Source organism: Brachyistius frenatus, unplaced genomic scaffold (genome assembly GCF_029030835.1).
Source record: "Brachyistius frenatus isolate BFR_SWC_R1_liver_20210118 unplaced genomic scaffold, ASM2903083v1 Contig_10, whole genome shotgun sequence".
Classification (NCBI taxonomy): domain Eukaryota; kingdom Metazoa; phylum Chordata; class Actinopteri; family Embiotocidae; genus Brachyistius; species Brachyistius frenatus.
Genome location: NW_027210609.1, coordinates 871074 through 898146, shown reverse-complemented (window position 1 = coordinate 898146; position 27073 = coordinate 871074). Strand labels below are relative to the sequence as shown.

At 39.5% G+C, this 27073-nt stretch overlaps 1 protein-coding gene across 1 annotated transcript; it reads left to right on the top strand.

The window, feature by feature from the left end:
• Positions 1–1368: 1368 nt before the first annotated feature.
• Positions 1369–26991, top strand: grm2b (glutamate receptor, metabotropic 2b). Its single transcript, XM_069690712.1, has 6 exons — positions 1369–2299; positions 6246–6875; positions 18844–19681; positions 20966–22029; positions 24460–24652; positions 26313–26991. Exons 2-6 carry the CDS (start codon positions 6366–6368, stop codon positions 26384–26386), a joined length of 2679 nt encoding a protein of 892 aa, XP_069546813.1. The 5' UTR covers positions 1369–2299; positions 6246–6365; the 3' UTR covers positions 26387–26991.
• The last annotated feature ends 82 nt before the right edge of the window (positions 26992–27073 follow it).

Genomic DNA, 27073 nt, shown 5'->3' with positions numbered 1-27073 from the left:
TTTTATGTACAGTTTAGGATCGACAAACTAAATTCACCATTGTGTCACACAATAAAAAGGTGATGAACATACCAAGCTTCCAGCTGTACTTTTTTGTTGCCATGGATGTTTGTTCTGTCTGCTCTCACATTGAAGATCAGATTCAGGCCCAAACAAGTTCGGATGGATTTGAAAAGGTGCAATTTCCATTTTGTTTGTAGGTTTCCATTTTTCTTTTAGAGCCCCTAAACCCTTAGGAGGATGAGGCGCTGCCCATTGACAGGCTTCCAGAAAGTTAGCCAATCAGAAGACAGGGGGCTTTCAGGGTCTTTAAAAAGACAGACGCCAAAACTGCTTATGTCAGACAGATTGAACTGAGGGACTGCACAATGGGCCAGTATAAGATGAATATGGATTCTTTTTAAAACTGTGAATCACGCAAAACTAATCTAGTGGAATCCCAGAAGAAAATAAAAAACACAAAATGAGCATAATAGGTGCCCTTTAAAAATCATAGTCACGAGGAAAACAGCCCCAGCAGAACCACATATTTACACCATTTAGAAAGTTGTACGGTTTGTGGTATCATTGGCTGCACAAAAGATATAGATATATATCTATATAGATATTTTAAATTGTTTAAACAAGGTCACTGTGCCTGGTTTCTTTGCTACACATAATTACCCCAGTTAGGTAGATAGCTTTATGATAAACTAATTGAGCTAGTCATACAGCATTTCTAACTGGTCTGAACCACACATCAGCAAACATGTAACTTAGCAAACATATAAATAATGTCAGTAATGTTATACAATGAGCTACCTTTATAAGCTATTTCTGTGAAGCAAACATTAGCTATATTTCTGCACTCGCCAAAAGCTGTCTCCATCAATGGAAAGCAACAAACTATGCTCAGGCGCCAACCCACTTTGACATCACCTGTTGGTTTGTGAATTGCCATTTTAAAGCCTCAGGTTTGACATGTAGGCCATTATCATCTTAATTTTTTGCAGCTCAGAATAGACCATAACTTGGAAGATCTGGGGAGGAACAAGCGGTGAATTCAAGTCGATCTTATCTCTAGAGTTGTTTTTAAACAGAAAATCGTACATAGGCTACTGCACATCGAATTGAACTAATGAACCCTTGCTTTTGTGAGTGTTGTGTGTGTGTGTGTGTGTGTGTGTGTGTGTGTGTGTGTGTGTGTGTGTGTGTGTGTGTGTGTGTGTGTGTGGTGGTATGGGGGTGGTGGTGGTGGTGGTGGGGTGTTGTTGCCCTATCCAGTGAAAAATAAACTGTCCGTGGTGCCTCTTGAGTTTGTGAAGTGGTGTGCCACTCAAATGGAGTGTGATTCAGTTTTAATGAGATGGAAGTGTATGGGGTGCTGGCCAGCCTTCATAGAGTTGTAAAAAAATGAAGCTGATTTTCATTTCCCTCTTTTCATCTTTCTAAATTTAGCCGGAGAGAGGCAGCATCTTGTAAAATCTTTTTAGAAAGACTTTTTTCCCACCTTTTTTCGTTTTTCTTTTTTAAATGAAAAGTTAGATTGACACCGTACAACTCCGCTCCACAGGGAATCCAATAGATGAGTCACTTAAAAGGAGCTTGGAACAGAATTTTGATTAATGCATTTTCGTCATTGTTTTTATCCGTTACTCCTGCATAACAAGAGCACATTCCATTTTTTTGTGAATCGGGTTTCATTATTTTTGAGTCGCTTCTATTTTCGGTGCTGTACCTCAGCTCGCTGCCTTGCAAACAAACGCTGTACGAAGCATCGTCAGGTTACTGAGAGGGAAGTACGGAGACTCTCGCACTCATTAGAGGTGTGGAGGAGCAGAGAGTGTGATCCGGCGGTGCTGCTGCAGGTTTTTTTTTTTCCCAACAGCTCTTGTTTTCAAGTTGATTTGATTAACTTTCCGAAGAGACGCAGCTACGTATAAAACGCAAGGCATAACAATGCGTGATTACTCTTTAATTTAGATTCACTCGCCTGTCAGTCCAGCTCGCAGTAACAAACAGAGAGAATCCCTCGATCCGATCAGGACATATGAGCACTCGGACGGCAGTCTGTGCGCTTGCACTCACGGTGGCTGTCAGGCACAAGTTGGGGGGCACCGAGAGGAGTTTGTAAGACTCGCCAATGTGAACAACACTTCAGAACCAAGGACAGATCCAAACTGCTGCCTGGCAATCATGCCCAAAGTGAGCAACATCTGGACTCTGCTCGTCACATGAAGCTCTCTGTCTAGTGAAGCACGGCTTGTGCGAAGGACACCTGCAAATACACTCGGGAAGACACATCTAGTGCTACAACCAGGTAAGAAATGGTCCATTCATAACTTTGATTTTAACCTGGCGGTGTGTTTTTAATGACCATGTTTCCCAGGATCTGAAGTTAACTGCCACCAAACGAAATATCCTACTATAATCATTCATTAGCAGACCATTTCCCTATCATTCCTCTTTATTCCACCTAAATTTCACGACATCTCAGACGCAAGGAAGTCCAAGAACACTAAACAGCAGGCGGACTTGATACTACAATATCATTAGACAAGTGTGATTGTGTACTAATATATCTGGCGATGAATAATCCTGCGTGACCTGAGAGATTACTCAACACAATTACTGCCTCAAAAGAAAATTACATAATTTAATATCGGACACGTTCCTCACAAGCTAATCAAAGCTTTTAGAAAGCACCCTAAACAATAGACTACTCCTGCTGCAGAAAGTAACGCAGCTGTTCATTTCCATGGCAAAGTATTTATTCAGTTTAAAACAGTAAAAAAACGGATTTGCTCTGGAACAATTCATGATTGCATGAACATGTTGTCAGTGGGTCAGTCAGGGTGTTGTGCAGCAAATGTAAGAGGATGATCAATTACAGGAGACAGTCCACAATATGTCTTGATGTATGATGTGTTATTATGGCATTATTAGATGGTGCCACCCTGGTGGCCAACAGTCAATAAGCAAAGACAACCTGTTGTAGCCAGTGTATCTGCACTTTGTCTCTCAGTCTGTGATTTAATTTTCCTCCGAATAAATATCCAGGTGGGATATTAGCACAGTAAAATCATCATGTAGTTTTTGAGAGTTAAACAGGCTGACAACCAGATTTCCCCTGAGCTATTTTGATAAAATGATGCATTTGATCTTTGTTCAAACTCACAATCACCTGGCTGCTGGCCACCTCAGAGGCATCCTAATTCCTTCAGCTGACAAGTCCAGGTGGAGGGATAAACTGAGTCCTCACTGGAGATTATATAATGATGGAAATCATTAGATGAGTTATGGAGGCTGCAGTTCTTTTTTTTTCTTTTTGTGTTTCATTAGTCGTATATGAAGGTTTCTTGCTTTGACCAGGGTAATTTGTCTTGTGCTGACTATAGTTCGGCTTCCTAGCAGAATGTGAAAATCTATTCATTCTGGTGTCGTGTAACATCAACAAATTGTAATTTGTATTTCCCATTTGAAGAAAAGAATAACACTTAATTCATGCTTTGGATTTTATCACAACATCTCCATATTTTACTATCTTATCAGTTTCTGTCACATAAACATTGGAGAGCAGTATTTTAAATGTCATAGGACAAGCGCTATGTTTAGACTGACATTACTTAATCTGCGTAATGATTCATGTGTAGTGGAGTAGGTATTAAATTAAATGTCATGTCTTGTACTTTAAAGTATTCCAAAAAAAAGTGTAAACAGATTGTGCCCGAGCTAAAAGTTTGAGAGCATGCAATTTAGACATAAATCACTGTTTTAAAACAAAAAGATTTATTTTGCATCCATTATTTCGGTGGCACACATCAACAATAACAAACGGGTGATGTGTCCGTGTCTTGTCCTTAATTCCAAACCATTTCTTTCGCTCATTTCCCAGACGTAAATAACAAGGACAATAAGGAATGATGTTCTCAAAGCATCGTTATGCTAATGTTGGAGAAATCCTCTCTGTGCTGGGCAGGAGCAGTAATGCATGAGCTGATGGTTCAAAGAGGAGTGAAGCACACTGCCTTTTCTTTTTGAACTTGCCTTTCAGAGGGAATATTGTGCGCAGACAGCCGGGGAGTGAGTGACTCTATTGGCTGCTGAGTGTGAGTGTGACAGCTGATTCAAGATAGTTTTAATGATGTGATCGAGGCCTGATAAAAGCTACTTTAGTACTAAGCAAAGGCTGCGTTTTAAATGCTCGTGTAAGCTGATAATATGGTGCCCATTTAATAAGTGTTTGAAATAATTGGAAGAAAATATGGTTTTGATAGCTGGTAATTCGTGTCCACTTCAGCCTCTCCAGCATTTATTTGTAGTTCTCAGAGGTTTGAGAGACTCTCCTGGACCTCCAACCACACTTTGGCCTATTTGCATAGGTCTGCCTAATTGGCTGGTTCTTATTGCACCATTAATTCACACTGTGACCTAGTCTTTGCAACCAGAAAGCCCCCATCTGCGCCAACAGACAGCATAGAAGACCAATTAGACTCTTAATGTTGAGCTCTTCAAGTTACTTTCTCACCTTGGTTCTAATAATAGGGCAAATGTCGCGCAGCACTAGCAAACACCTGCCTCCACTGTTCAGGACACAGCAGATCTGAGGTAGATTTTACATTACAGCGTCTTACATTAGCACATGTAATCCTCTTTGATGGATGCACCATCGGGTATCCCACCCACAACCTGATGTGATATTTATCTGGGGAGAAAGTCAGCATGCATTACGTTTTTCCCCCTCCCCTCGTTTTCTCTCTTGTTTGATGCTTCCACTGCTGTTGAGATGTCACAGGATATTCTTCAGTGTCCCTGCAAAAGCATACTTACACACATTCACCACATGCGTGCATCTGCAGAAGCGGGCGTTTGTGTAACCACCCCCTGCATACCCTACTGTGACGGTTTTCTGCCTCGGTGAGCACAGGAAACGGTACTCACTGATTGATTATGGGCAAGGGTGACACATTTTTTTTATGTAAAATTATAATGACAGCAACAACACACATGTATGACAGAAGGAAAAAAAAAAGTCAGTAATAAGCTTCCAACTGCTTCTTAAAGGAGAGGGGAGCGGCAGCACATCAAATAGTCCAAACCACAGCCAAGCTCTGGGGGTTTACCAGCGTGACTCCTCTAAAATCTCAACTTGGATTAAAAAATATTTAAAACAAGCTCACGGACAAATTCTGTTGATATTATATGCCATTGTTACAGCCCTCTGACATTCAAATCCTCTGACGGCTGATATAGGTTATGATAAAGATGTTGAAATTAATCTTGAAAAGGCTGTAAACTGTGAGTCTTTTAGAGTGGATGGTCACCATGTAAATCTACTGAAATCCATGTGTTTGTGATGAACTTCTTTCTTTGATGAATATGACAAATGTTTGAAATAAACAGCACTGGTTCCCCCTCTCTCTGAGCACTGTGATTGAACCTGCCCACCTCCCTAATCAGACATAATAAAAACTCCTGGTGAGATCCAAACATGTAACCTCAACCTGATAGGAATCTATATTTGCATACATGTCTCGCTGCCCACTCCCCTGCAGTCCAACCCTTATTTTTTTACCCACCATGTTTCCATGGCAACCCCAGCCGTTGAGGAGAACCACCGTCTATGTGATGTCTTGGTTGTAAGCTCGGAAATTATGTTTCACTGGAGAGATGCCTTAAATATCTATTCATGTTTGGTGTGGTCACTGTGAGGTGGTAACTCTGCGTTTGTCTGTCAGATTAAAGGGCAGCGATTGTATTTCACACCAAGAGGCTGCCTGACATGACATCCAATTCTTTTTCTCTTCAGAAAGTAACTCCTGACATTCAGGGCTCAATGTAAGCCTCCTGACAAAACAGTCTCAGGTTTGGGCTTGTCCAATAAATTTTTTTCTGTTTAACATTTCTAAGAAATCGCAATAAGCCAGGAAAAAGTAATGCAGTTCAGGTAAGAATCGATAAAAAAAAAAAGAAGATAAGAACCTCTTGCAATAAAAATATTATCGGTGTGACTGTTAGAAAATCTGTGAGAAATAGCAAAAACAAAACTTACTCGTGGGCATGTTCTTACTTTAGTAGGTTGAATTGTATTTTCTCCCTGAACATGCTCTAAAACATAAAAACACAAAAGATAGATAGATAGATAGATAGATAGATAGATAGATAGATAGATAGATAGATAGATAGATAGATAGATAGATAGATAGATAGATAGATAGATGCTTCATTCCTGATTAACTGATTATGTTTTCCTCTCATTCACTCAGGAAATATCAAACATGCTGTACTCACTGAGAGAAGACCTTAAAGTCATTTGCCCCCCGACTCTGTGAAACGATCCACCCCTTTCCACTTCAGCCAGCTAAACCCTGCGACCTGATCCTGCCATGCTGAGTTCAGTGCTCTGCCCCAAGTCGCAGGCCAATTCTGCCCATTATTGGCCTCTCCACATGTTCCTGCTGGAGCTGCTGATACCAGGAGTCCTGCCCAGCATCTTCAGATTACCTCCCGCGGCCAAGCGTGAGATCATCATGGACGGGGACTTGATAATTGGAGGCCTATTCCCGGTGCACGAAAAAGGTGATGGGATGGAGGACTGTGGTAAGATCAATGAGGAGAGAGGTATCCAGAGACTGGAAGCAATGCTGCTGGCACTTGATGAGATTAATTCCAGCGATCACATCCTTCCCGGACTCCAGCTCGGGGCCCACATCCTGGACACCTGCTCGAAGGACACCTACGCTCTGGAGCAGTCCCTAGACTTTGTCAGGGCCTCCCTTACTAAGGTCCAAGATCCAGGTTTCATCTGCCCAGATGGCTCCAGACCCATCCAGAACGAGGTTCCACTGGCCATCTCTGGGGTCATTGGAGGATCCTACAGTGACGTTTCAATTCAGGTAAGTGTGCAAATTCATTTATCTCACATTTTCAGTGTTTCAGTCCTATTTGTAAGCATTTACTCAAAACAGTAACACATGTGGCACTGCAATACTACCATAATGACACAAAATTATTATGTTTCCCAATATTTATTGATGCTACTGATATTTAAAAAAAAAAAATAAATAAAAAAATCAGTACGTGAACATTGTGGTTCACAATGTTTACATCGATGTTTGTGGTGGCGATGTTTACAACTTGTCAGTGTCCTGCAATTAACATTTACCTCTTAATAATTTTGGCATTTCATATCATTTCCTTTTTATAAGTGAAGATGATGGTTTTACAGAATAGTACAATACTCTCGTTCTTCTCTAGTGATTGGTCTGGGATTTCCGACGTCACTTAATAGGCATCAATGTTAACTGTTTTATTCATAACTTATTCACCAAAACAAAGCCCTAATCTTTGTATGAATGTGTAAGGGATTTAGTCCTTTTCTGTAATCAAGTAATTTCTGCAAATATTTAAATGTTTTCAAGATTTTTGCAAGTACATTACCAAAAAAAACCACAATTACTTCATTAAATCATTCCAGTCATTCATTTTACTTTCATCATGCATTGTGTTACATTGGGAAGGATTAAATCGCATACTTTAAATCTGCATACAGACACATTCATTACATCCCGCAAATTCAGATAATTACTAAAACTTCCTTGTATCTGCCCTTTTTCTGAGCTGGAGGACGCAGCCTTCAGTAGAAGATATTTTGCCATTGCAGGAGCAAGAATCCACCTGGGATGATTTTGTTTGAAGCATCAACATTCACAGAGACATCCATCACTTTGTCAGCGACTTCATTTCGGCCTTGCAAAGAAAATTGACCTTTCACACACGTATGAAGGATTGCTAGAGGCAATGCATTTGAGCATAATTAATTAATTCAGATTGCACTCGCATGTCATAATGATGCACTCGGTGTTAGTGAGCCAAAGTGTGTAGAAATAATTTGGTTACACTTTCCATTGACTCCCGATCACACGATCACAACACATTTATCACACACACACACACACACACACACACACACACACACACACACACACACACGCACACACGCACGCACGCACGCACGCACGCACGCACGCACGCACGCACGCACGCACGCACACACACACACACACACACACACACACACACACACACACACACACACAAAGCTTAAGTTTTTTTTTTTTATTTGTGGCAAAGGCTTGGGTAAATATACACATGTAAAGATCAGCAGCATTGACAGCGTGACTTTACCTAGTACATAGTTTAATGTGACCACAGACATTTTGGTCACCGAAAATGTTTCAGCTCCACAAAATGTATTTCGTTTGCTGTGTCACACATTGAGTTTAAACCACAATTTGTTGTGGTTCAAGAGCAGAAAGGACCCAAAAACACAATGAAGTAGGTTTTCATAAAAACAAAAGGCTTCAATAACTAAAGGCAAGACATCCAAAAACAAGATGAGTCCACTTGGGCTGCATTCAAAAATAATTAAAGAGGGAAAATAAAAAACTACGGTATACTAAAACTAACTAAAAAAGAAGACAATTAATGAAGAAAGGCCAAAAAACTATTGTGTTTCAAACACATTGGAATAAATAGGCAACTGAAACAAGCTGACAAAGAGGAAAGTAGAGCACACACACTAAATACACTAGGGAGCAAAGGACAATGAGGGACAAATGAAAACTAATTAGGATGAGGCAGACAATCATACAAGAGCAGGAAGTGAAGTACACCAAGGCACAGAGGTTGAGTGACTACAAAGTAAAACAGGAAACCCAATACCCAAACTGAACTAAAGACTACCAAAGTACAAAGTGAAACAGGAAAACCAAAACCTAGAATCAATGAAAACAAAAAAATGGAAACGAAGTCCAAACCATAACACTCTTGTGGTTTGCTGGAAATAACAACATTCCTGGGTTGCAGTCATAATACAAAACCTCTCTGGCATTAAAAGTCATATTACAGGCGAGTTGCAAAGTCCCTGTCACAATACCACTGAAACATTAGCTACTATTCACACAGTTTATACTTTAAAATCAGTTTTTTTTTTCACCACACCTTTTCAATTAGTCACTACAAATGTTTCTTCAGTTCATTCCTATAACTCAAATACTCCATACAATTTTGAAATCTCCCAAGTCTTACATCTTAAATATGACAGTTGGACTCGTCTTTAAGATTCCCCATTTTGCCACACAGTAGGGAATATGGTAAAACACTCATTCTACTCCAGTGCTGTGCAGTGCTGCAGCCAGAATGCGATCCAACCTCAGATAAATGATTGCCATGAGTCTGCAGAGATGTATGCTTCATCTCAGCATGTTAAAGCTGAATGGAGAGGCAGACAGACTGGACTGAAGACATCCACCACCATCACATACAGGGCTTCTGCTCTTAGAAAGGAGTTAATGATTTAGAGATCTTCCTCGCCTGTAATGTTAAAGATGTTTTGACAAAAGGACAGCATGTTTTCTTTGTTTGTATGTCTCCCTGTGAATGAGTCTTTAGCAGCCACACAGTCACAAAGAGTCAAAAGAAACTCTCTGCTTTTGAGTGTTTTTGTATGAATTTGAATACATACCTCCACTGTTACTGAGCTCAACAGTCCCTTTGTTAGTGCCTTCACTTCCTGGGAATTATAATGAATCGAGCCGTGAGAGCGGCTAGAAGCCAATGGTGGGATTTTTTTTTTAAAGGTCACAGTTTACACACTTCCTATTTATCCCAGAGAAGCACTTTGTGGAGATGAAGGGCGTTTTAAAACTGAAGAGGATGAGTGCCAGGGAACGTCCTGGGGAAGCTTCTTTTCCCATCTGTGGGGTGCATCTTCATTGGCTGGCAGGGATGTGTCCACCTGCATGTGGAGAGGAGGCTGAAGCTGCCTGTGACAGGGCCAAGGACGAGATGTGGTAAAGATGGTGGGAGATGAGCCAGTTTCCCCTGAGCCTCAAAGGATTCGTTCATAATTAGCCCCGCAATATTTAGGATGCTTCCATCATCGTCTTACTCATGTCATACTTTGTCATCCTCATTACGTCTGTTCACTGTTTAAGTTTTGGAAAATAACTTTTACTGCCATCTGGAATGTTAGCTATATAGAACCAACCTTGAGGGATGACTCAGTCTTAACAGCCTTCGCATTTTACAGCTCTGAATTCAACCTAGCGTTATGGAGATATCATTTTAAAAAAAGAACAATGAAATCCTTTTGAACTATTCCCACACGTTTTCAGGACAAATAACATTAAGAAGAGCTCTGGCATTTTTCCGAGCTAGCCTCAAAATAAAAGCTGCTCAGATTCAGAGTTCCAACTTTATCTTCAGCAAATTTATGCAAATAAATTTGAGCACAAATGCACACTGTAACTGTTAATGTTTTACACTCATGCACTCAGAGAAGAAAAATCTGGTATCTTGTTTTAATTAGCAATATTCACAAACAAAACAACAAATCCTTTCATCCTGATAGTTCAGCATCATTCTTTAAATTGAATATTGAATATGGCAAGATCACCCACTCTCCCTTCACTCTATAGCCATCGAGAATGTAGAATCCTAGAATTATAAAATCTTAGATTTATACTCCAACAACACCTAGCAAATCCTTTAAGACCATTAAACAAACTCCTACGATTGCTGCTGGAGGCCCCTCCATATTTTGAGGTTATAACATCTGTCCGGCTTAATATATTGAAGTGTGATATTTTTGGTTTTTCTCAGTTTATTAACTCTGTTGATGTGTCATGCGGAGGAAGCAGAGAGGTCTCTGTCTTTATTGTGTTTCCATCTTCACAGAGTGAGTTGGGTGAGCAAAAAAAATTGCTTTGGTGTTAACTTCAAAAGGGTCTTGTTTATCATGTGATATTATAACTGAACCCCCCTCAACTTCTTCTCTTCTCTTCTCTTCTCTTCTCTTCTCTTCTCTTCTCTTCTCTTCTCTTCTCTTCTCTTCTCTTCTCTTCTCTTCTCTTCTCTTCTCTTCTCTTCTCTTCTCTTCTCTTCTCTTCTCTTCTCTTCTCTTCTCTTCTCTTCTCTTCTCTTCTCTTCTCTTTTCTTTTCTTTTCTTTTCTTTTCTTTTCTTTTCTTTTCTTTTCTTTTCTTTTCTTTTCTTAACCTCTCCAAAACTGTTATGTTTTCAACTGAAATTTTTCACACATTCAGTGAAATTCTCAGCTCTAATTAGCACAGAAGAATGTCATTCAAAGTAAAGGAAAACCTTTTAATGACTGGAAGGTTGGTTAGAGTCAGGACCTGCACAGTCAATAATACTGCTAGGCTAGGTTTCTGGATGCACTTTCCTTCATCTTGTCTGTCTTTCAGCTGTTGTTTTTTTCACATAGTTTCACAGGAATAAATGATCAGTCCTTACTCGTGGCTGTTATTTAGAATTCAGTGCTGAAGATTGTGTGACAGGAGCCCTTCAACCTTAATAACAGTAAAAATGGTCAGACTTATCAAATTTATTTCCTAAGTGCTAGAGGCTAGAGAGGATATCTCAAAGCTCTGAGATAAGAAGGCGTTAAAGAGCAGATCTATCTGCACTCAAGAGCAGCTCAAAAGGTTGCTCTTTGTGAAAATAATAGATGCAAGTTTAACATGAAGAACTGTCTGTTCCTGAAATAGCACATGAAGGCAAATCAACACACAGAACTTCTGTCAGTGCATTCTCATCTATATATATAGTAAGCACTCATACCTGGTTTAGATCTGTCAGCACTGACGTGAATACATGCAGTATGTGTGGAGCACATCCGTTTACATGTACAAGTACATTTGTGTAGACCTTGATATGGTGTGTTTTTCTATGTTTTTGTAACATTGCTATTTTACTTACAATACATGCTAAATATTAAACATCACATGGGGGAATAGTTCAACGTTTTGGGAAACATGCTTGTTCACTTCCTTCAGAGTCAGATTTAAATTAGTAGTGACTTCCCAGAGTTACCCCGTTCATGTCATGCTGGAGGGAAGGTAATGATGGGAAATAGTCCCATGTTTCGACTTGCGAGGACTCACATTAACGGACAACTCAAGATGGCAGCTGCCAGTCTTCTGGATCTAACGCTTCTGACAAATCACTGGAGGTTCCAGTTGTCAAAATCCTACCAAAACACAAACAGTAGCTTTCTCATAAGAATGTCATACTCCATAGTAGTCTTATTGCTTGCTGAAAAATATGAATGGCTACAGGAATTGATCAATGTTTCTGGTGTCCTATGTTCCCCATTTCAACCCTAAATCAAACACATACTAGCCCATGTCATATTAACCAAACACATAGCTGGGTAACGTCTCCAAGTTCCCCTTATATGGTACTGTGGAGCTCGGGAACACAAGACCCTGGGAATATGGGACATTGGGAACTCTAGGAGAGCACTTTAGCTGATACTGAGAGGACTGATTGTAACAAGGCAGGAATTATAGGACTCAACAGCACGACCCGGAAGCACAACTTTGGTGAACAGATTTTACTGAAAACAGTTCAGAAAAACCACAGGTGACAGTGTCCAGGGGATAATCCAAAACGCAGTGTCAAAAAACATTCCAGAAGTCAAAAAACAGTAAACAATCCACTAAGTATAGGCAAGGGGCAGAGACAGATCCAAAAAGACAAAAGCTCAGGTCATACACTCACAAACTCAGATAGGAAACGCTGGAACGAACTGGCAAAGAAGTGAGTGGAGAAACGGTTATATATACCCAGGAGGACAGCGAGACAATAGGATGCAGGTGGAAGCAAACAGGGCGGGGCAGACAATTACAGAGGGCGGGAAAACACGAAGGACTTGAAGTTAAGTGACCTGAAATGACACAAGTACCAAAATAAAACAGGAAATAGAACCACAAAATTGCAAAAATAAGAGAGAAAAAACTTAGCGGACAGGACAAGATGTGACACTGGTAGATACACGTTGTCATGACAACACTTAACATGTGCAATTTTATAAATTATTATTATGATTGTGAAGTAGTTTTCTTTTTGATGTAATTAAAAAGCTGGGGAACACAGGACTCTTCGCCATGTTCACACTATGTGCCACATAAATCTGGGGAACAAAGGACTCTGAGAGTGTCTCCAGTGGCGACTATATCTAACTGTAATTTCAACAAAGTGTAAGAACTTTGAGTGATGGTTGTTGGGCTTGAAACAGTTTAGATACTGTGCTTACTGTGCTTGGTTACATTTAAAATGGTCAATTCCCTAAACAACAAATTTTGGCTTGTTGTTGTCACATGCTTTATGCTGATCTAGGCTCCTGGCTATAGACCTATTCTTAATGCACAGCAATTGAGTGGTATCAGTCTTCTCAGTTATCTCTCTCAAAGCATTTCCCCAAATGTTATAGGTAGATATTTACATGTGGAAATGTTGTAACATGCTAATTCAAGTTAGCATGTTCATGAGGATGAATGTGATTTTAGCAGCAGTTGTCTCTTTCTCTCAAAGGTTTTTGGAGGTCAGGGTATTTTGAGGGCCCTTGATTAGTTGAGGACAAGTCATTTATGTGTATGACATGTCTCCAAGTCTTATCATAAAATTACACCTACAGCAGTCTGTTGAAAACTTTGGGAGGCAGGATACAACAAAGCTATTTCAAAACAAAAAATAATCCTCATCAGCCATAGGACAGATGGGTAGCAGTTCTGGCAGATATATACTCAAATGGAACTTAGTGCACTGCTGTGATATTCCATCCATGGCAGCAGGTAGCCTACGAATACGAAAACGCAGCGATGAACTTGGATCTGAAATATCGGTTGGCAGAAACTAATGCAAACAATCAAGTGCATCAGAGGTGTGCGACACCACAAAGGTAAACCAATTTCCAATTTGGAGAAATAATCCTCGGATGAAGAGAGACGCTGCAGTCATCCTCAGGGAGACAAGTTCAGATCTGGTGCTTGCTTGAGGTTGCCTCAAATTGTCTTAGAGAGAACAAATTACATCCAAGTGAATGACCACAAGAAACACATCTTTAGATTAAGTTGTGTGTGCTTGATGTTGCACAGTCAATTAAATTACACCGGTGTGCTGCTGCTTCAGCCGTCTCTCCACAGTAAAGTAGCACGATTCATCCTTGATGCTGCTTCCTCTCAGTGAATGTTTGGACTGCTGCAATACAATCATGCAAACATGTCATTGCCTTTGACTAGCATTCTCTTACATGTTATGGCGTACAGGCTATTAATCATATTCAAATGGCTGGATTTAAGATGCTATTGTGGATTTATACCACACTGGAGCCTATTCCAGCTCACTTTTTGGTGAAGGCAGGGTACACCCTGAACAGGTCGCCAGTCGTTCACAGGGCTAACATTGTACATGTATCTTTGTATTCAAGGTTTTACAGTTGCATTTTCCAATTACATTATGCTAAACTCAGTAGCAACATGAACTGTACAGTATATATTATGCATAACATGTATTTCTGGATCTTTGGTGAGCAGCTGTAGGCTGGTGCACTGTACATCCCGAGCTTCACCATGTCATCTACCGTATCTACTGTTAGGCTGAGTTTGACATGGACCTCAGGGACATTCAGATGGACTTTCCATGTTGAAGAAAATCACAACAGACACATGAGTAAGAGACTGCATGTTCCAGCTGTCTCATATCTTTCATTACTGCTTCTGCCTCAAATCCCATAATGCTGCTCCTTGTGATGCATCTCCTACACATCACATCACACACATCCTAACCTGACTACACCAGAGATTTTGAATTTATAAGTACAAAATCTAAGTAGCTTTAAATTTGATCCGTGCGCAGTTTATTTTTCTATTGATTATATTACAGTGATATTGACGGAACAGATATTGACTCCACTATTACATTCTTTTGCTTTTCTTTTGTCCTTAAAATGTCAGCACTCATTGCAGGCCTCCTTCTTTGACATGATTAATAGTTATTATATTGTAGTGCACACAGTTGACCATAAACATTAAACACGTTATTGTTCATGTTATGCATCTGCGGCAAGCTTGTGGCACAAGTATTATATAGGGAGGAGTAAAACCAGGTCTTAAAGTGAGGGAGAAAGTTCAGAGAGCTCTAAATGGAAACGTTTAGAATGTCTGTTTTCTTTTGGGAAAAAACTACACTTTGAAATGTTTTTTTTTTTTTCTTCAATTTAACTATAGACTTTAAAGAAAACAGTACTTTCCTTCAATACGTTATGCACACAAAGACTCGTGAACATTAATGCTTGAAATAAAATGTGCCAAAATCAAAAATATAGAAATACAATATAAACTAAATGAATGACTAATAATCCTAATACAAATCATTCTTGTGTAATCCATTTCACGGGTAATCCCTAAATCAGGTCATCGACATGTACAAATATAAAGCCTTTTCTTGACATATAAAGACATGCAGTATTTTTTGTCATATTAGTCCCTGTATAGTGGGTTTATAATTGAGTATGGACTCTGTTATTGCCCACTGTATTGCAAAGACACTGCGACTGGAAGAGAGGAACACTGAAGGGAAGGAGGCCTACATAACTTATACTTTTTGGGGAAACAGAAAACTCTCTGTTTCACGAATGAACCTCCTGAATTATATAACTAAAACAAGCCTTAAACTGCATAATGTGCTGCCATAATCACAATAATGTATCAAATGTAGCCTGTAATTCTAATGAGGTTATTAATCTAATTATGCAATTATTTGCAAATACTTCAGTTCATTAATGCCATTATAGTTGTCCTCACGTGTTATTAGGGCACTGCTCATATGATTTCTTGATCATGAGAAGTTAGGATATTACTTTATGTAGTTGAAATGAAAATGTATGCAAGAAGGCTTTAAACGTTAATCAAATCAGATGGGAGGTTGTTGTGTACATATGCTGCCATCATTTAATTACTTTTGAGTTGCTGTGGCCAGAGCTATGTCTCATTTGGGGAGCACTTTTGGATTTTAAACCAGTGGACTGTGAAGAACATCTAATTGGAGCCTCAATTTTTATTTTTATTTTTACTGAAGTTGTGATCCAAACAAGCTCAGGTGTTTTGGGTGATCACTGGGAATGAATTCAGGTTTTAGTAATGTCTAGAGTTACAGGTTTGTAATGATCATGAATAAATTAGTCTTAAATAAATTAGTGTCAGTAAAAGTGTCAAAGCTCCACGCAAACTATACCACCCTCTAAAGGGGTGCAACTTAATTGCGAAGTTCAGTGAAAGTTTAGTATTTTGGGAGTCTCATACACTGAGATCAAATTTACAGTTTATACTCCTGAGCCAGTACTGTTATCTGACTGAGAGAGCAGGAGGGAGATACCGCATGAAGGCGAACAGACGTTCACTGTCACACACTCCAGTGCCGTCCTGAAAGGTGCGCTGTCAAGCTTCTCCAGGAATCTATTGATGAAGGCCAATTGAAAAAACCTGCAAGAGGAAACTACCTTATTACCATGAAAGTGTGACTGACTGACTGACTCATAAATCCTGTATATATATCCCAGGCAACATGAATTCAATCAGTGCAGGCTGCTTCATGCACTAACAACAGAAATCATATCTCTCTGTAGGTAATGTGATGAGACCTCTGCCCTATATCCTATAGAAACAGTATGAAAGGACCGCTGCCGGGTGTAGCTCACTTGTCTAAATACATCATATTTACTCTTTTCATCCCCTCAAGAGTTTGTAGTATGCCTGTGTTTTCTGCTGCTTCTTGTCTTTCGGGTGTTCCAGTTTAAGGAGTTTAAACGCATGGCCTCTTTCAGATTAGGGTTAATGTCAGTCATTTCTGAGGCTAAACAGAGTATGTTTGCATCATGTTTTCAATGTCAAAAAGTCCCCCCTGTTTGTTTTAGTTTGTTAAACTGTAAATGTCTGATATGTGTCTGGAGGTGAGAATTGTGCAACCAAATGCAAGAAAACACGAAGTAAACAAGACAAGTCTTATGTCAACAGCTTATTAAATGCTATGACACTGTTAATAGGCAGATGTCTAGCAGGTTTAATGTTTTCCATATTAACTTTGAGTGTAATGTGTTAGAACAATAAATGCCTAATCTTGATTGGGATTTTTTTTTCACGTTAATATTTAATGTTTGAATCCCTTTTTCTAGATTCTGTGCTGTATTTTTAGTCATCATCATCTACATCAGAGGTTCCCAATCTCTTTCCTATGAAGGGCCAAACATTCAAATTTCAGTCAATTTCTTCTAAATGTTCACTTGTCAATATACCACTGCTTCGATCTCGCATCTATACTTGCAACCCAAAGTCAGTGATCTAAGACACAGCAATTGAACAATCGCAGGAGAAAAAGCGAATACCATGCTTCTTTGCAGATAAGACACAATTTAATAGGAAAGCTAAACGGCAATATGTTGTACAGTGCCGTAAAACTCCTATTTCAATTTTTTGTTGCTGCACAAAGTTAACAGTTCGTTATCATTCCGGTTAGGATTTTACAGACCTTCAGATTAAGGAGAATAACAATGAGGTAAAGTCGTGGTGGGCCAAAACAAAGGTGCGGCGAAACTTGGCGGGGGCCCAAATTGGGGTGTTGTGTTCTACACATTTTTATACAGATTATTGAACTGAAGCATAAAAAAATAAAAATAAAAAATAAAAATAAAACTGTATTCGTGTGAGGACTTAGTTTGGTCACAAAGTAATAAAATAAAAAGGAATTGGATTGTGGCACGAAATGAAAACAACAGACAAGGGGACTGAACAGGTGTAACAAATTTCTAGCATTTCATTTAAAAGGTTTTTTATTTAAAGTAGTTCATCAATTGATCATTCTTAAGACCAACCGGCTGCTATCATGGCTAATAAAGTGTTGCTGAGTAATATGTTCAGGGAACGGACTATTATTCAGAAAACAATGATTCTGGTGTATATACAGTACAGTATAATACATTGATAGCTCAGTTTAAATTATTGTGGACTAGGATGAGTAAACTGAAAAAGAGAATTGTACTATTAATGGGACTTGGTGTGTGTGTAGAGGGTTCCAATTACATCCATGGTGATGCCATTGTTTGGAAAGCCTCCCGGCATGCAATGATGCTGTAGAGAGGAGGCAGTCACATTGAAACCCATGGGTATTCACTAATCACCACTGTGTCTCATGTGAATCTTGCAAAATGACAATTTTTTTTCTGGCTCTTGTCATAGCTTCATAATGCTGTGTGGGGAAATAATTGCCATGATTTTATGTTATGACTACGACCCAATCATTTCAGCAGGTTTGTGTTGAACATGGAGTTTTCAGTTTTCAGTCAAAGATTATCATCCACCCTGTTGAACTCAGAACCACCAGTGAACCTCTCCACAGGGAAATCAATATATTTGTCTGGGTTAGGCGGGCATCATAACTCCTGGCAAATATTTTCACAACTCTTAAATTAGTTTACAGAAGGGATTTAACTGGAGATAACAGCAAAAGACAAAACCCTTATCGCTGTGCCATTGTTGCTGTTGTTATCTGGCAATATCAGTGAGGGGATTTTAGGCAATCGCTGCTGGTGATGTGGATCCCTGACAGAATAAACAGTTTGAGATAGAGGAAAATCGAATTGCTGTTGTTTTCACTGCCAGACTCTGCCTTAGAGCTGAAGCAGATATTCAGACCGGAGCTCTGCACTGAGTGGCTCCACTTCACCTGCAGACCAGATGGATATCTGGTTAAAAAAAGACTATAAATACTTGAAATGCAGCATTGCAGCATTTTGAACAAAGTCCTTCATTTGATTCTAATTTGGAGGCCTCCCATCATTCTTTTTACTGCTTACTACAAAATTAGTCAAATTAATGCCACTACATAGTACATACATAGGCTACTTTATACTGTATATAGAATATTGAAAAAAAAATATATATCAAGACATCAATTGTAAAAATATGAGATAAAGTTTTGAATCACATTTTTTCCTGCTCTTTCTCCAGGTGGCAAACCTTCTGCGATTGTTCCAAATCCCTCAGATCAGCTATGCCTCCACTAGTGCAAAGCTCAGTGATAAGACCCGTTATGACTACTTTGCCCGCACTGTGCCCCCTGACTTCTACCAGGCCAAGGCAATGGCTGAGATCTTGCGCTACTTCAACTGGACCTATGTGTCGACAGTAGCATCAGAGGGTGACTATGGTGAGACTGGCATTGATGCCTTCCAGCAGGAGGCCCGTACTCGCCAAATCTGTATCGCCACTTCAGCCAAAGTGAGCCGTTCCATGAACCGCCAGGGCTACGAGAACGTGATCCGCTCCCTGCAACAGAAGTCCAATGCCAAGGTGGTCATCCTGTTCACCCGCAGTGAGGACGCCCGTCTGCTGTTGGTGGCTGCTGCTCGAATGAACGTCTCCTTTATCTGGGTGGCCAGTGATGGATGGGGAGCGCAAGAGAGCGTGGTGAGGGCCAGTGAGACTGCAGCAGAAGGGGCTTTCACCATTGAACTAGCCTCCTACCCGATCAGAGAGTTTGAAGACTACTTCACCAAGCTGAACCCATACACCAACACAAGGAACCCGTGGTTCAAGGAGTTCTGGGAGCTCCGGTTTGGCTGCAGCCTCACAGAGCACAGCTGCAGTGAACACAATTTACGAGATGGAACTTTTGAGCAGGAGTCTAAGATTATGTTTGTGGTGAACGCGGTCTATGCCATGGCCTATGCTCTGCACAACATGAGGCAAGCAGTGTGCTCCAACACGTCCAAGGTCTGTGATGCCATGAAACCAGGTAATGGCAAAAGGTTCTACAAGGAGTTCATCTTGAAGACCAAGTTTGAAGGTAAGCATCGCAATGAAAGCAAGCACACAGACATAAATGCTACACACAGAGGTAAACGCTTGTGCTATGAGAATGTTTTTTAAAGAGCTGAAAAAGGGAATTCACCTCACTGTGATTGAGTTAATGGAATGCAAATGGAGGTTGCAAACAATCATGACACAGGATTAATACTTCAAATGATTTCCTCTATGGGGCTGAACAAGGCTTTGCAATTACAGTATTCAATTAGCAAAAATAATCCATGAATTACCATGAAGGAATTAGTGGGAGGTATCTGGAACATACTATTCTGAGAATACTAGATATTGAAAAATGAATGATCAGGTTTCGATGAACTGAAATGGCAAGAAACTTGTATGTTTGTATAAGGGATATCACATTTTTATATATATATATATATTTTTTTAAATCTGCCAAAAAACATCTCGTTTAAATAGCACCAATTAAAATTTTGCTTTGTCAGACCACAGGACAGTTCACCATTTTGCCTCAGACCATCTTACATGAGCTTAGCCTCAGAGAAGGCATTTCTGTATCATCTTTATATATATTTTTTTTCTTTGCACAGTACAGCTTTAAACTGCATTTGTGGATGCAAGGACAAACTGTGGTCAAAGACAATATTTATTTGAAGTGTTCCTGAGCCCATGTAATGATTTCAACTACAGATTTGTATCATTTAAATTTTTTATTTTTTTATTGCAGTGCAACTATAGGGCCTGAACATCACAGCCATCCAATATTGGTTTTCGGTGTTTTCGCTTGCATACAGAGATTTATCCAGATTCTCTGATTCTTTTTATGATATTATGGACTGTAGATGATGAAATCCCCAAATTTCTTGGCAGAACATTATTCTTAGATTGTTGCACTATTGTGGTGAACCCTCCTCAAAATAAGCGTTATTTTTTTTTTATAATACAATACAATTTCACAGTTTCAACATTTGATATGTTGTCTTTGTTCTATTTTCAATTAAATATAGGTTTAGATGATTTGCAAGTCATTGTTTTTATTTACATTTTTCAGAGTTCCAACTTCTTTGGAAACAGGGTTGTTCAGCTCTCTTACCTTTACTGTTGTATATATTTGTATATACACTAATTTATGTTACTTATTAAGATAATAATGTACGTTTTCTTTATTTGACATAAAAGATTATATACACCCAGAATTTACCAAAAAAACAGCTATTCTCATCTCATCAAATATTTTTGGATATCAATTTCAAGAATTCTCCATAGTAACTTTAAGTCAGCATTGCTTTATTTGTCTTCCTACCAGCTCCATTCAAACCTGCAGACACAGAGAACACGGTGCGCTTCGACTCCTTTGGTGACAGCATCAGCCGCTACAACATCTTTCATTACCACAAAGAGGAGGGGAAGTTCGTCTACAGGAAAGTTGGCTACTGGGAACAAAACCTGACCCTGAACAACACCTTGGTAGCCTGGCGTGGCCTCGCACCACCGACCTCCCAGTGTAGCGACCCCTGCAGGAAGAATGAAGTGAAGAGTATGCAGCCCGGAGATGTATGCTGCTGGATCTGCATTCCCTGTCAGTCCTACCAGTACCTGCAGGATGAGTTCACCTGTGCTGACTGCCACTCTGGCCAGTGGCCTCTGGCTAACTTGACTGGCTGCTATGATCTGCCTGAAGAATACATCCGCTGGGAGGATGCCTGGGCCATTGGACCAGTTACCATCTCCTGTATTGGCATACTGTGTACCCTGTCTGTAGTGGGCCTGTTCTTCAAGCACAATGAAACACCGGTGGTTAAAGCAAGTGGACGTGAGCTCTCCTACATCCTCTTGCTGGGAGTGCTGATGTGCTACAGCATGACCTTCATCTACATCACCAAACCGTCCACTGCTGTTTGCACCCTGCGCCGATTAGGTCTGGGCACCTCATTCGCAGTGTGTTACTCCGCCCTGCTAACCAAGACCAACCGCATTGCTCGCATCTTCAGCGGGGTGAAAGATGGAGCCCAGCGTCCACGTTTCATCAGCCCGGCGTCTCAGGTAGCAATCTGCGGTGCTCTTATCTCCTGCCAGCTCCTCGTAGCTGTTATCTGGCTGCTGGTGGAAGTGCCCGGGGTTCGGAAGGAGGTGAGCGCAGAGAGGAGAAACGTGGTCACCCTCAAGTGCAACAGCAAGGACACCAGCATGCTCATGTCACTCACCTACAATTGCATCCTCATCATCCTCTGCACGGTCTACGCTTTCAAGACAAGAAAGTGCCCTGAAAACTTCAATGAGGCCAAGTTCATTGGGTTCACCATGTACACCACCTGCATCATCTGGCTCGCCTTCCAGCCCATCTTCTACGTCACTGCCAGTGACTACAGGGTAACTATCCAAGAAATGTTGTTTTAAGAATTCGATTAAGTATTTATAATTTATATTTCTAGAAATGTCACAATCACACTGATGTGGAATAATGTAAACAAAGTCTATAAATGACTGCCCCTTGTGTGTTTATCATTCTTAAAGAAGAAGGTGCCACTTTCAGATTCCATTTGATCACCATCACCTAGACTCATGAAAGAGCACTTTTTCTTTTCATGTGGGTTGAAGGATCTTTCAAGACGAGAACAAAGACTTGAGACAGAACAGGTCTGAATATACTGAGAGAAATAATTAATGATTGTCACACTGATTCATTGAATCAGGGCACTACTAAATGCTTAATGACATGTTTCAGGTGCAAAAAGATGAATTCTGGAAATTTATAAAAGTTTTTGTTTTTAAAAACCAAGACTAAATCCCAACTGGCCAAATATCTGGGACTCACACACACTTAATTGTGAGCAGGGATGCTGAGTGCTTCCTTAAAAGACTACCTCCCTAATAAACATGACCGCTGCAGACATGTCACATCAGGATAAAGTTTTGCAGCCTTTAGCCTTTACACAAAACGCTAAAAGCTAAATTTATCTCGCGTCATGCAGATGACAATGACTAAATGAGGTGAGTATTCATGCTGAACTTGTTTGCACAGTAATGCTATAACAGGCTAGAATATAAATTATATTTATATCTGCCAGTACAAATTAATCTATTTCCCTCGCAGTGTGAAGTAAGACAAATAAGACAAAACATATAGGTTATGAGCGCTGCTGCCTAAGGCGGACCCAAGGCTACTGCCACAGCATTTTGGTCAAGGTGTGCAACAAGGCCTTTGTTGTGCAAACAGATGGGGAGGGGGGGGGGGGGTGTCTCTAGGATCACACAAGCTTTGTATCATCACAAGGTACCTCCGGTGTTTCATGTCCGTAGTGATCAGACTTGCTGGCACCCAAATCACCAAGCAAAAACCACCTTTCTCGTTCCTCAGTAGGATTTAAGAGATCAACTGAATGTTGTTTCATATTAGGCTTCATACAGGGGAGACAGCATGCAGAATAATTGAAAGAATCAGAGGTTTGGCACTGCAGCAGGGACCTTGATGCTTTGGTTCTGTGACAACAATAATAATGGTTGTGGGTTCACATGACACTTTTCAAATTTGAGTTGGATCGTGTAGAGATATTCTGATGAGAGAGTAGCCTTGTTGTCCAGTGAATTATGATGAACGAATGACTGAGCTTTCAGGGTAAATGGTTTGCATATCACTTTCCTATTCTTTCCCGATCCAACATTAAATAGACACAGTCAGTCATATAGTGTATAATAGTAAATAATATAGTGTGTGTGTACTCAATATACTGGTTAACTAAATCTTCTCATTGCTTTATAATTATTTGCGCAAACTGTTAAAAGGAAAGACATGTTTATGGCTGACAGAGATAAGGGACTGCAGACTAAGACAAAGTGATATTACTTATGGTGGTGCTTTCACTGGTTATTTTTTTTATGTAAAAACGTGAGGACTTCTCATATTTCTGCAGTGCTGTTGTTGTGTGGTGTGTTTGGGAGAGATTTCACTTCATGCTGTGGTTCTGCAAATAGAAGTTCCTGGACTGCAGGGGTAACCAGTGGGGTGGGAAGAGATAGAGCTCAGGCAGATGACCCCAGCAGTCAGCTCACATTAGCAACTGAAATATGACTAACGGAGTCCTGACTTTCCAGGACAGCCAGCTGTGCTTAGCCCATATTCTTATTCTTGCCCTCATATTCATGCACATATAAATGCACAATTAGAATAGTTAACATACATAATTCAAAACCTCACACACATGCATAATTGAAAATGTGGCTAATAATGCAAGAATAATAACTATATGAAACATAAAAGGACATAAAAGATGTCTCTGGATTTGATATGACTGCAGGAATAACTGACAATATCTGTCTGAAAAAGCAATTGTTTGCTAAGTTTGCTAAATAAACTTAAAACTAATATTGTTTAAAAAAAAATTACGTTTTGTTTTTAAAATGAATTGATTATTAAATAGTTGCAGAATAAACGTCTGTTAACCGACATTACTCGATGTACCTGTAATTATCCAGTATCAATTTACCATGGAGGTCATGTTTTTTTTTTTTTAGTAACTCTTGGAAAAGAGGAAATAAACAGATTGGTAAATGAGTTTGGGGATAACCACAGAGGAGATGAGAGGGAACTCCACTGATTAGATTAAATGTTTGGGAATAACCAGAGCAGGAAATAAATAAAATTCTGAGTGAACCGATTCGATCAAAGGCCACAGAGTGTGCGTATGTGAGGAGTGGTGGGGCCAGGTGGCCTGTGAACAAACGTCATTAGTCCTTTTGGAGACAAAAGGAGACAATCCAAGTGCAGCATGATATATATTCATTATCTGTCCCTCTTCACAGGTGCAGACCACCACCATGTGTATCTCCGTCAGTCTGAGTGGATCGGTGGTTCTCGGCTGCCTCTTCGCTCCCAAGATCCACATCATCCTGTTCCAGCCCCAGAAAAACGTGTCCACACTCAGAGTCACAGCCAAACGCTTTAGTGCCGCCGTATCTACGTCTGCCTCTGCTCCCAGCTCCAGTTACTCAAAAGGTACAAACATACACAACATTGTATTTGGAAAATTGTTGTTGTGTCTAGCTCTGTAGATACTGAAGAGATTAGGAGACTTGTGAAAGACAACCAGATGTTGATGAATGTTTTTTTAACTGGACATTTTATCATTCAAGGGAATTGTTCAACATTTTGGAAAACACATTTATTGGCTTTCTTACTGGGGTTTTGTGACAAGAGTGATAACACATTAACAGGCTTTGTAGACTAAATATGTAGCTACAGCCAGGACATAGTTAGCATTGCTTAGAACAAAGCCAGAAAGCAGGAGGAAACAGCTAGTATTACCTAATTATATCTGTCCAAAACCATCTGAAACGTACTATTATTGCATTAGTTTATTTGTTTCATCCATACACAAACCGTAATGGGTTGCCAGGCAACTAGTCGATACTTCAAGCCGAGCCAACCAGCCAAGAAATTGCCCTGCACCAGTTGCACTCAATAAAGCTGCGTTGTTTCAACTTTACATTGAGTGTTTTGTGCAGATTAAATCACTGAGATATAGTGTGTTAATTAGTGAGCTTTAGAGGTGCTGATAGGCAGATTTTGTTTTCTTCAGGACAGAGCTGTGGTATCTTTTTCCGTTTTACTCAGCTAAACTAACCGACAGCTCCCTTCAGATGAATCATGGATCATCTCACACGGTTTAAAATTTCAAAATATATCTGACAGGTAATATATGCATCGTATTTCACTATAAAACAATAATAATGACAGCCTGAAGCTGGTGATGCAAAGTACTGCCTTATGTTGCATTTATATATATATTTTTTTATTGAATCATAATTATTTGATGAATAATGAGTGGAGGCAAAGAAACTTCAGAAATGAAATTTAACAATATTCAAAGCTTCTGTGGTTTTTCATCAGCATGGCTGAACAAGCCATTTTGTTTATTTTTATGCTGGATAAGAGCAAGTCTTATCAAAAGCTAATTAACAAACTTAATGCATACACAAGACATATTAAATTTACATGGTGCCTTAGTGAGTGTGCTATTTAGAGCTCAAACAGCTTTCAGTCCAAACTACGGCTGTGCATTTAAAGGCTTATATTAACTGCTTTATGTTATCTTTTCTCCTGGACTTAAAATATTGATGTAACCAAAAATGTATATTTGATGTAAGAACTGAGAAGTATTTACAGTTTTTGGCAATACAAAAATATAGAAAATACTCTATTACAAGTTCTTCTTAAAATACAAGTACAGAAGTATTGCCATTAAAATATATTAAAATGTATTTAAGTATTTTTATGTATTTGTCATGAAGACAACCTTCACCTGTGATTATGATCTGGTTTTATGTTTATGATGCGCTGGTAAAGCAGGAGATGGATAAAAATGATATGCAGGAAGATAGTTAATCTGTAACAGTGTGGCATATTTCATTCACTGATCATATGTTTGGTTTATACATTTTTTTATCAGATTATTTTAAAGTAGCTATAAAGTATAAACAAAAAGTTTAAAAATGTACAAGTACCTACAATTTTTACTGTGAGACATGGCACCTAATGCAGATTGCCAATATCCATAATCTTTTTTTCCTCACAGCTTTTATCTCTTGTTCCCAGTTTGGTTTCCTATCATTGAAAAATTGTTTCCTGGCTAACATCACTGCTTTTATTCTCTCAGGATCAGCCTCCAACTACGTGCCAGCGGTTTGTAACGGCCGCGAGGTGGTGGACTCCACAACTTCTTCTTTGTGAAACAGGTTCCTCTCTAAGCTCGAGACCATCCCATCATCAGTCATCCTTTCATCAAACGGGGCTGTGTACAACAGAGCCAGGCCCCATCCCATCTAACATGTTGAAGAGAGGTAACTCTGTCAGGGTAGACTGACTGACAAGCAGCAAGGGTAACTCTTAACTGTGAAAGCTAAATTATGTTCCTACAGCAAGCAGTATGTATCAACTGTAAAGCCTTTTTGTATAGATTTAATATGCTGTGATCTTTTTGGTTTACAGATAGATGTGATTAAATGCACCGTGCCTTGTCCTAAAGAGTCTTGTTGTCAAATGGATGGTTGTGAAGCAATAGTGTTATACAAATAAAATGCTGTTCTTATCTAGTCTTTCCAGTGCTGTGAATATATCCAAATGTTTTCGACATTGACAAAAAAAAATAAGCTTTGAGATAAAAGATTTATCCCTTCTATTAAACAAAATGTGTGATTAACTATAGTGAACGTGATGAAAACTGTAGACAACTAGACAATATAAAGGACGTGTTAATGTTGACTAACAGTGTGTGCTTTCTTGTAATTTATGTAAATAAAATGTTTTTTAATATTAAAAGATTAAATTCTGCTGCGTTTCATTTCACACTTGTAATTCTTCACTCAAGACTAACGGCAGCTTTTCACAGGAACTTTTGGACACAGGGTTTGACTTTTT

Coding starts and splice junctions, on each gene's coding strand:
- grm2b (XM_069690712.1), top strand. CDS start 6,366: ATGCTGAGTTCAGTGCTCTGCCCCAAGTCGCAGGCCAATTCTGCCCAT. Junction 6,876..18,843: donor ACAGTGACGTTTCAATTCAG/GTAAGTGTGCAA, acceptor CTCTTTCTCCAG/GTGGCAAACCTTCTGCGATT. Junction 22,030..24,459: donor TCACTGCCAGTGACTACAGG/GTAACTATCCAA, acceptor CCCTCTTCACAG/GTGCAGACCACCACCATGTG.